Source organism: Protomyctophum parallelum, assembly GCF_964188405.1.
Source record: "Protomyctophum parallelum genome assembly, chromosome: 21".
In the NCBI taxonomy this organism is placed as follows: Eukaryota; Metazoa; Chordata; class Actinopteri; order Myctophiformes; family Myctophidae; genus Protomyctophum; species Protomyctophum parallelum.
This window is the reverse complement of record NC_139713.1, coordinates 25710469-25721134: the sequence shown is the minus strand read 5'-3', so window position 1 is coordinate 25721134 and position 10666 is coordinate 25710469. Positions and strand designations below refer to the sequence as shown.

At 45.6% G+C, this 10666-nt stretch overlaps 1 protein-coding gene across 2 annotated transcripts in view; it reads right to left on the bottom strand.

Moving 5' to 3' along the window:
* megf10 (multiple EGF-like-domains 10) overlaps positions 1-10666 on the bottom strand; it is a 58034-nt gene that overhangs the window by 15895 nt on the left and 31473 nt on the right. The window contains exons 14-23 of one of the 2 annotated variants that reach the window (XM_083794303.1): positions 9503-9649; positions 9207-9341; positions 4789-4917; positions 4314-4442; positions 3804-3932; positions 2667-2795; positions 1834-2070; positions 1412-1527; positions 494-626; positions 362-409 (exon numbers count right to left, since the gene is read on the bottom strand). In XM_083794303.1, coding sequence (XP_083650429.1) covers positions 362-409; positions 494-626; positions 1412-1527; positions 1834-2070; positions 2667-2795; positions 3804-3932; positions 4314-4442; positions 4789-4917; positions 9207-9341; positions 9503-9649 — 1332 coding nt within the window. The remainder of the gene's footprint in view (positions 1-361; positions 410-493; positions 627-1411; positions 1528-1833; positions 2071-2666; positions 2796-3803; positions 3933-4313; positions 4443-4788; positions 4918-9206; positions 9342-9502; positions 9650-10666) is intronic. The other variant, XM_083794304.1, reaches the window with a different exon arrangement.

The following is a 10666-nucleotide window of genomic DNA, read 5'->3' as shown; positions in this document are numbered from 1 at the left end:
GAGTTTCTAGGATGAGCAAGCGCTCCCTCCCCCACTCATACTATAATATAATATAATATAAATGTAGCGACTAGTGATGGTGAATGTAAACCATGATGTAAACAAAAAGCCTCGTGAAGTAGAACGGAGGTGGTTCTTGTACATGCGTGCCTGGTCTATCTGGCAGTCCGTCACGGCCACCTAGCCACCTGACATGCACATTACAGAGTTTTTAGTCATTACAGCGCCTCTGTGTAAAGGTTGAATAAATAATGAGAACGCAACGGGACTTTTCCGTTTTCTCTGGAGCCTGTTTCTGTCTAAAAGTAGCCTTACTTGTTGAACGGCGTGTCACACAGAAGGCTGTGGAAGACAGACTCACCTCGTAAGGACTTCCCCAGGAAGCTTCTGTCTACGCCGTAGGCTCCTGCTGAAAGAGGTCAGGGTTAGATAGATAGTCACTCCACTGCTTATATCCCACCTCTATGCATTATAAAGCAATATAAAGTCTCACCCAGCTCATTGAAACAGTCGCCGTGTTTCCAGTCTGCGGGCAGGGTGCCGGTGGTGCTGCCCGTTATGGGCGGTGCCTTCCTGAGCCCCGGCCCAGAGTTCTTCATGTTAACAAATGGCTGCTCGTTCTTGTTCTGTTATAGAGACACAATCAGGGATGCATCGATATGGACATTCTTGGCCGATACCGATGTTTAAAATAAGAATTTACCGATATTTGTTTATTTCATTTTATGGTGTTATTATTTCACCTTTTTGTGCCAGGGAAGCAAATACATGTTCATTATAATAACTGTTCAGAATCTGCAGAAACACAACACAACATTAACGAATAACGAGTGCCAATGATCATCAGCTGGACAGTGCTGAACTGAAAGTGACTGGAGTTAGTTCAAAAGAAAAAGTCCTTGAATATGATATGATAATGTTTACTGTGATTACTGTATGGTAAACTTACATTTCATATCACAAACACCATACAGTCAAAACTCCTGTAACTTTAAGCAGCAAAAACAAAACTAAACTAAAAACATATCGGCCAACACCGATATTGGACAATATATTAGGGCATTCCCTAGACGCAATGCATGGACACTTTTACAGCTCTGATGTGAGAGGAGAGTAAAACATTCATTTGAATATGTACATTTTTAGCAGGGGTCTGTGACAGGGGGTGTCACATGTTTGTGTGTGATAGGATATATATGATTACATTAATCACTTGGACTGGTCTGAGGGGGACTTTAACCAAAAATTGCCGATCTACAAGGTTGTATATACATAGACAAATAGAACCACATGGTTGTTGACGTAAAATGAACAAACTGTACAAAAAACTAACATTCAAAAAGTCACATTGCTGTCCAGAGGGCAAGAGTGGTGCTCTAGCACCACCTAGTGTCTATATGTGCATGTGTACCTTTCTATAGGGCAGGTTGTTGATGGGAGCAGGCCCGGTGCACTGTGACAGAGTGTGATAGCTGGGGTTGGAGAAGTAGTTGCTAGGATGATTGTCACTCATAGCAGGCACAGCATCTACAGGAAAAAGGGATCCGAAAGAAGGAGAAGTGAGTCCTTCTAACACGTCTAAAGCTGAGCTCAAACGATCGATTCTCAACGAGAGAGAGAGACAGACAGACAGACAGACAGACAGACAGACAGACAGACAGACAGAACAGCAGTGTGTTGGTGTGTGCTTGCTACCAGCGATGGTAGAGAGACATAGAGACGGACACAGAGAGAAAGAGAGAGTGCAGTAGTGTGTTGGTGTGTGCTTGCTACCAGCGATGGTAGAGAGACATAGAGACAGAGAGAGAGAGTGCAGTAGTGTGTGCTTGCTACCAGCGAGGGCGTAGTCGGTGGTGACGCGCATGGCAGGGGTGTAGGTGACGGCGGCGGCCATGTTGTGGGGGGGCTCTTTGATCTTCTGCCTCTTCCTGTAGACCAGGAAGAGCAGCACCAGGAAGACGAGCAGCAGCACCAGCACGATGATGCCCGCTATCGCCCCCATCTGGTAGGTGTCCACGGGCACCGCCGCGCTGGTCAGGCTGTGGAGGTTGCCCACGATCAGCACGCCCGCTGCATGGGGAAGGATCGTTATGCAACCCGTCAAAATACTTCCCTAATGTCAACGAGGTCCACACTCACAACACCAGAGGGAGTTCAACAAACCATGTGCAACCCAGATTCGGCTCAAATAAGGGATTACAATAATTTCGCTCCTATACCACTAAAATGTGGAACGCCCTACCAACAGCCATTAAGAAATGTGAATCCCAGTCTCCTTCAAAACCGCTCTCAAAGAGCACCTACGGATGGCTGCAATTCATAACTGGCACCTAAAGTCTCCCCCCCTCCCCCTCCCCCTCTTTTCCATACTGTACTAGGCTACATTTTAATGTTTAAGTTCAAAATAAATATCTTTTGAAAATAGTAACAAAAGTTTTCAAATAATTGTAGTGGAGTAAAATATTTACCTCTGACATATAGTCGAGTAGAAGTAAAAGTACTGGAAATTGGAAATACTCAAGTAAAGTACAAATACCTCAAAATTGTACTTAAGTACAGTATTTAAGTAAATGTACAGTAAATGTACAACACTGCAAAAGACTATGTGACTACAACTAAATCAAAATTTGCTGTAAGAATCAACGCTGGAACACATAGTATGTTACCTTGGTCGCACCGGGATCCCTTCCAGCCGGGGTTACAGTAGCAGGTGCCGATCATGTGATCGCAGGAAGAGTTGTTCAGGCAGTCGCACACCTGACGACATCCGTAGCCGTACGAACCCGAGGGGCATTCTGGGAGCAGCAGCCGAGAGGAAACGACGTTTAATACAAATGGCAAACCACGTTGTTCACTTTCATTTTAATTGATCACTTACTTCACATTTATGTCATTTTACCATGGCCCCTCAGCATTACAATTTTACAATGTACAATGTAAGCATTTAGCAGACGCTCATAAACCTTTTTATGCCCCGGAAGTTTTAAAAATAAAGGTGCTAGAGTGCCCAGCAGATGAGGGAAATTTTACTCCGAAAAGCCCCACCTTCCATTTCCCCCCCAAAACCAGGAGGTGAAATGTACTACCTCGCGCTAATAAGTCTGATCCCTCTTTAGAAGCGTTAATATTCCAAACGAGATGATTGGTTAAATCAGAAATGAGGACAGAAAATTGTCGTTCTGATCAAAACCATGGACAGCGACGTAGATTCAGAGATAATAGCAAGATTTGTGGGCCGTAAACAAGGAGGTGAATGGTGCGCACGCAAAACATGTCCGTAAACAAGGAAGTGAATGGCACGCACGCAAAACATGTCCGGGAGCGCTGAACAAGGCGTTGCCAAGCAACGACCGCTGTCAAAAATGTTATTTTAGCGGTCGCGTTTTAAAATCATTAAAGATGACCTAAAGACGAGTCCACACGTCCTGGGCACAATAAATGTTAATCCAGAGCAAGTTGCAACTAACGAGGTAATACATCAAATGCATATAAATAGTCATCCAGGATCAACTCGGTAAACCAAGAATTATTGCAGTCTGTGGAAAGTAACTAAGTACATTTACTTATGCACTGTACTTAATTACACTTTTTTGTACTTTACAAGTATGAGTACGAGTATTTCCAATTTCCAATACTTTTACTTCTATTTCAGAGCGTTTACTTTTACTCCACTACAATTATTTAAAAACTTTAGTTGCCAATTACTATGGAGATCTCATCAAAAGTGTGTGTGTGTGTGTGTGTGTGTGTGTGTGTGTGTGTGTGTGTGTGTGTGTGTGTGTGTGTGTGTGTGTGAGACTCACTCTGCTCACAGCGGCGTCCCATGAAGCCGGTGCGACAGGTGCAGTGACCGGAGATGTGATCGCAGTCCGCTCCGTTCCTGCACTGGCAGCTCTGAGAACAGTCCTTACCGTAGAAACCCAGCGGGCAGCCTGCCATGGAAGGACCACAGTTAACACACAATCTGATCTGAGAACAGTCCTTAGAAACCCAGCGGGCAGCCTGCCATGGAAGGACCACAGTTAACACACAATCTGATCTGAGAACAGTCCTTAGAAACCCAGCGGGCAGCCTGCCATGGAAGGACCACAGTTGACACACAATCTGATCTGAGAACAGTCCTTCCCATAGAACCCCAGCACACAGGCTATACTTACTGTATGTAATGCTTGTCAGTGGTTGTCAAACTGTACTGTATGTCAAACAAGACACCCAAATTAGTATGCGTTTGTTATGCAATTGCTCGTAGGTTGACTCCCTGGCCTGGCGTGCGTGCGTGCGTGCGTGCGTGCGTGCGTGCGTTTGTAACTCACGTTGCGTGCAGTAGAGGCCCGTCCAGCCGGGCGTGCACTTGCATTCTCCGTCGTAGGCGCTGCAGAAGGCTCCGTTGTGACAGTTACACGTGTGGATGCAGTTTGGACCCCACTGAGCCGGAGGACAGGCTGGAAAGTCAACAAACACATTTGGAATAATATTAAACAATAATAAACAGGGCTTGTCCAGCTATTGTAGATATTTTCAAATGGCGGAAATGTATATAGGGCTGAAGTGGTTACTGTATGTCTTGTAATAATAATCAACATCTACAATGTAGCTAGTGACAGAAGTTACTACTGTAGCTAACAAATGTAGTGGAGTAAAAGAACAACATTTGCCTCTGAGTTGAGTAGAAGTAAAGTTATTGGAAATTGGAAATACTCAGTAAAGTACAAATACCTCAAAATTGTTTAAGCTATAACTAGGCTAAGTTTGAACTGGCTCCTGGAGAGCATCATTATTTGTACGTACATTGGGAGCAGTCACTGCCGATCCATCCAGGGTAGCACTGGCAGGAGCCATCGATGGGGTTGCACGTTCCGTTGTTGGTACAACTGCAGCTCCTGGCACAGCTCTTACCAAATCTGCCACTGGGACACACTGCGGAACATGAAGGAATTCATACATGAGAACCTGGAACGCATGCACCTGTGTCACCTCAGCTTTTAACCACTTTTAACCATTATTTTATACTTGAGCAAGTGAAAAACAGCAGACAACAGTACAATATAACAGTATAGATCTGCTAAAAAAATTAAAATTAATCGTGAAAATGTGTGCAAATCACTGAATATATATTATTTCAAGGCAAACGTTTTTAACTCCAATATTTGCTTCTGGAGGGTCCCTGGAACAACACATTTTCAGATGGGGGGTTTGAGAGTTTGAGAACCACTGACATTTTCAGAAAACTGGTCTTAATGGGTAGATACATTAGACCAGGTGTCTTGAAGGTTTATTTTTATTTTTATTAGGCCAAGGACCCCCTTAGCTGAGAGAGATGAAGCAAGGACACCCCCCCCCCACACACACACACACACACACACACACACACACACACACACACACACACACACACAGACTAAACGCAGATTAAACTTGTCAAAGATTTCCTAGGCTGCTTCAGAGACTTGTTTGACAGCACCATCGTTGTGAATGTATACATGTTTTCAGACATTTAACAACTTCAACCCTCAATACTTTTTTTTCTTAATTCTTTATCCCACGATTTTGCACCCATTTTTTCACCCAGTGTCAATTATGTAATGTAATCCTGGACGCTACAGTTCCTCTGCCAACCAGAGGGGGCAGCGGACTGACCTCATGCCCCCTTCTATGTATGAGGAGTCCAAGCTGCTTCTTTTCACCTGGCAGGGAAGAGTTTCCCCGGCCGGACGTAGCGCGTGGAAGGAACACGTTATTCCCTTAGAGTATATATTAATAGAGACGGCACCGGATTTCTCCTCCCATCCACTTGCATTAAGTTGCTCAAAAGCGCATGAGGCGATTTCACTCCTCCTTCCGGGTAGGAACAGAGTGCATTCTGGGATTGATTGGGCCAAACACATGATCAATACCAAATTCGGCCACTATGTCCATTTCGCCTCAGGGTTTCCTCCGAGTGTCGTCTTAATATATACTCTAAGGTTATTCCGACCAGTTCCTTTCCCCTCCATCAGGCGACCCGGCTGGCCAGGGGGAGGCAGTTTAGAGACCAGAAATACTGCATGTTTTTGTGAGGGCACCTACCCTAGGGGACACACAGGAAGGCCCTTTCGCCAACCCCGCCTCGGGTATGGGCACTGATGACGTGGAGGAGAGAACACGCCCCCAGCGGGAATCGAACCCAGGACCTTCTAGCTGTGCCACCGTGCCCTCTAATAATTAGTACATTTGACCCATGATTCTGTACTTACTGCTCTCTTTTCCCCTCTGTACCAAATCTGTTCACCAAAAACAGTCAATCCCCTCAAGGCCACACTTCTGAGAACTGATTTACAGAAATCAGCTTCTCTGTGTGTCTTTCTCTCCATATGCCCAATGATGTCATTTTACTGATGTCTTAGTACTGACATTGTAGTTTTTTGCCAGATGGCCAAATGGATCAGTTTGAGAAACGTCATTAGCCGTTCTAAAATAATGACATCATGTACATCATGACATCACAGCATCTACATCACAAGCATGTAAACTGTCCTTTATATTGATTTAGTTCAATGAGCAAAACATAGTTTATAGCAACTTGTAGTAACAACTTCCCTTGATTCACAGCAGCGCGGGTGTGTGAAAATGTTGTTCCGGAACACTGGTGTGGAATGTCCAGAGCTTTTCCACCACGATCACTATGACGCTGTGGTGGTCGGACCCAAGGTGTACACCTTCGGGGGGTACAGCGATCGGTACAGCGATCGGCCAATCGGCGTCCATGTCTTCAACACAATGTCTCTGCGCTGGCTGACGTTGCCTCCGGTGACGAGAGGAAAACGCCCCCCCTGAAGTTCCCGCCATGCGCCGTGGCCATAGGGCTTCACTGCTAGACGATATCGCCTACATCTGGGGAGGTAAGCCTTACTGCAACGTGCTGTATGCATTCCACATGGACACCCACAGATGGTTCACGCCTCAGGTTTCTGGTGCTGTGCCAGAAGCGAGGTACGACCACTCCGCCTGCGTGTTGGGGAAGGTCATCTACGTCTATGGAGGACACGCTCGGCTGACCGGAAGCACCAATGACATCTACAAGTTGGACACCGCCGCAATGGTCTGGTCTTTAATTAACACCGGAGACACTGCAGCACCTGCTTCATCAAGTCACTCTGCCACCATGGTGGGGACAAAGATGTTTGTATTTGGGGAGAGAGTGGGGTGGGCGTTTGACACAGAGACCGAATGCTGGACAAGAAAGTTTTCTAGAAAAATTCCAGGACGACACACCGGTCATTCAGCCTTTGCCCACAATGGAGAGCTGTACATAATTGGCGGCCATGACAGAGGCCACCAATTGTGGAAATTCAATCCAGAGACCAACTCCTGGAAGCCGAGTCGGACGTGGCACGTGTGGCAGATGTCGTCCATGTGCTGTTGCATGGTGGGAGATCATATCATCATCTTTGGAGGACACCTGTACATCTTAGACTTGAGTCCTACTCTGAAGACTTTATGTAAGACGGCGGTTATTCGGCATGGTCTGGACCAATCAGAGCTCCCACGCGACATCCAGTGGGAACTGGCAGTTGAACATCATGCAAGCTGGCAATTTACAATTACAATTTAGGCATTTAGCAGACGCTCTCAATCCAGAGCGATTTACAATAATCAAGAACAAAAGCATGGGAATACATCACAAAAGCATTTATCATAAAACATGCGTAAGCTAAGAAAGTAACAGTGGAATATCTATATTATGAGACTATACATACTATATACTGTATATAAACTATACTGGCGTCATAGACAAGGGGCCAGCTAGGCACTCCAATGTTGAAGCGCTGGGCCCTAGTGGTAAGAGGAAGGACTGCAGGCGGACCCGTGGATTCTTGACGAGGAAACCCTGTGCAACCGAGCGCTCAATGTTAAAGCCCAGCTGCACTTCCGCATTTGGACACCAAATCCGGGTGCTTCAAAACGCCACTGAGCAACTTCCACTGACATGAATAGCGGAGGGGGCGGAGCTTTGCGCCAGTTCAGTCTCTATCCTTTTAATACTCTATGGTCATAGACGGTACATATCGTCTATCATCCAAGCTGACATTGATTGATTACTGATGAATCACGATGCATCTCGATTCCAATACATTGTTTATTTCCCCCTCACTGCGTGACTAATAAACAGTGTTTTCTAATGATCTATAATGAAATCAGATGAATTCCCACTACAAACAAACCAAAACTAAACAACTTTCTTTAAAACTCTTTCAGCGCCACATGGTGGTAACCAGTTTTGGCTTTCGTTGCCAATTAGCCCATTATAAAAAGAAGATAAAAGAAAGAAAATTTAATTATATTATGGATGTAATGTGCATGTCAAAAAAAAGAAAAAAAAGTTGAAAATAGCCAATCTTCATGCTCAGATTGACCACATCAGATGGTCAAGGTTACACCAAAGGTCAGGCTGACATGGTGAGGGTTTGTCCTGTCCATGGGCTGTCTGGAGGTGTGAATTCATTCCCGTGGGGGGAGGAAGGGTGGGAGGGGACATTATGACCAACAACGAATAGGCAGAGATGGTATAAGTAGGCCTATGCCTACATTAATGTTTATAAAATGATGAAAAACAAAAACAAACAGGAAGGGGAACCTTCTGAGAGCGTCACGGGCAAAGATAATCAACTTTGAAATATCAAGATGGCTCATAAAGACCTCACAGACACTTGGCTGCCATGACGTCATTTTGGTAAGCCGTGCATTGGAGGGAAAATAATAACTAGAAAGGTGCAATTCTGGGAAATTGCAAGTGCTGTTGGTCTCACTGACACGAGTCACTGAGAATCCCATGGGAACCGAATTCTGTCTTACCATTTATATTCTATATTATGATGTCATGTGATGCATGTGACAACAGTGTGTGTGTGTGTGTGTGTGTGTGTGTGTGTGTGTGTGTGTGTGTGTGTGTGTGTTTGGCAAAACGCTTCACGTTGCATTTGTGCAAAAGTTAACAAAAAGCAGGTTCACTTTGCTGGCAAAAACATATTGGACCGACAACAATAGTGCGTTGCCTACAGCAACCACACACACACAAAAAACGTTTAAGAAGTAGTGCAAATAGCAGATCTACAAGCGCACAATGCGTCGTGAAGCGGCACAATGATCGTCGCCGATAATCGCCGTTGCCGAATAATCGGTCGACCCTATAATTGTGACAACCCTAATGACAGTGGGTGACAACTCACCTTCGTTGCACAGCGCCCCCCTGAAGCCCGGTAAGCAGTCACACTGCCCGGTGACGTGGTGACACGGCCCGTTGCTGTGGACACACTGGGGACACGCCTGGCTGCAGTGGTGGCCGAAGTACCCCGGAGAGCAGACTGCAATAACATTGTATAATTAATTATAAATAGGCTTGACCTCGATTCGTCGACTAATCGATTGAGTAGTCTTAGTCGACTACTAATGTCATGTCATGTCATGTCATGTCATGTCATGTCATGTCATGTCATGTCATGTCATGTCATGTCATGGGACTTACTCCGCTGACAAGTGGCTCCTCGGTAACCGGGGGAACATTCACAGATGCCTTCGTCTGGCGAGCAGGACGCTCCGTTTTTACAGTTGCACTGCAGAGAGCAGTTGGGTCCCCATCGGCCCTCCAGGCACACGCTGTCACAGTGGATACCTGCATGGGGGAATAAACCAAGAAATATATATCAGAAAGTCCCTCCTCCCGAACACAGTGGTGGAAAAAGTACTCACTGTTTTAAGTAAAAGTATCAATACTGTAATATAGAAATAGTAAAAGTAAAGTAAAGTAGGCCTACAGATACCGTAAAGTTGTACTCAAGCAACAAAAGTTGAAAAGACAAGTTACTTTACAACAAAATTGCCATCAAAAGCATAAGAAGAAATGGCACCCTTTTCACATTAACCTATTATAGCGCCACCAGGAGGCCACAACCTGACCTGGCCTGGTGGAGACCTGGTTACCACTGCACCAACCAGACTCCGCCCACAGTGGTGAACAGGTACTTTATTACCTCTCCCCCCTCTCTCTCTGACTGTTTTCTCTCTCTCTCTATCGGCTCTGACCCCGTGTGAACCTCCTCTCCTTCCGTCCCATGTTGGCATTCTGTCCAGCATATGTAACAGTGTACGCAGCTAATTGCCTCGGGACAAAGGCCTCTTTGAGGTAGCTGTGTGTGTGTATGCGCGTGCGTGCGTGCCTGCAGTGAAGTTGCTAGGTGACAGCAAGCAGCCGCGCACAACGTCCAGATCCTGGTTGCTATGGGCATCAGTTCAAGTGGATCACCACCCATCACCACCCACCAGGCAAACCAGGCATACTTAATGAACTGGTGGGCGGATCCACATAAAAACGACAAATTGTGTACACTCTTTTTTGAAAATGTCCTCCTTATGTAAGGGATAATATCTGGCTAGGTGGTCATTGGCGGGAGATAATTCACCGACAGGGATTTTAACCACCGAGGCATGTACTTAAGTAGAGTACTTAAGTACTTCCACGGCCACTGTGTTTATGAATCGCCCGTTCTGTCTGTCTGTGCTGCGTATATACGTCTGTTACGTCACTCTCACTCACACATATATACGCGCACATGCATACACGCACGTTTGCCTCAGGCATGAGAACCCCTCGTTCTTATGTTGTTGTTACTTAGGGTTTGTTTTCTCAAGG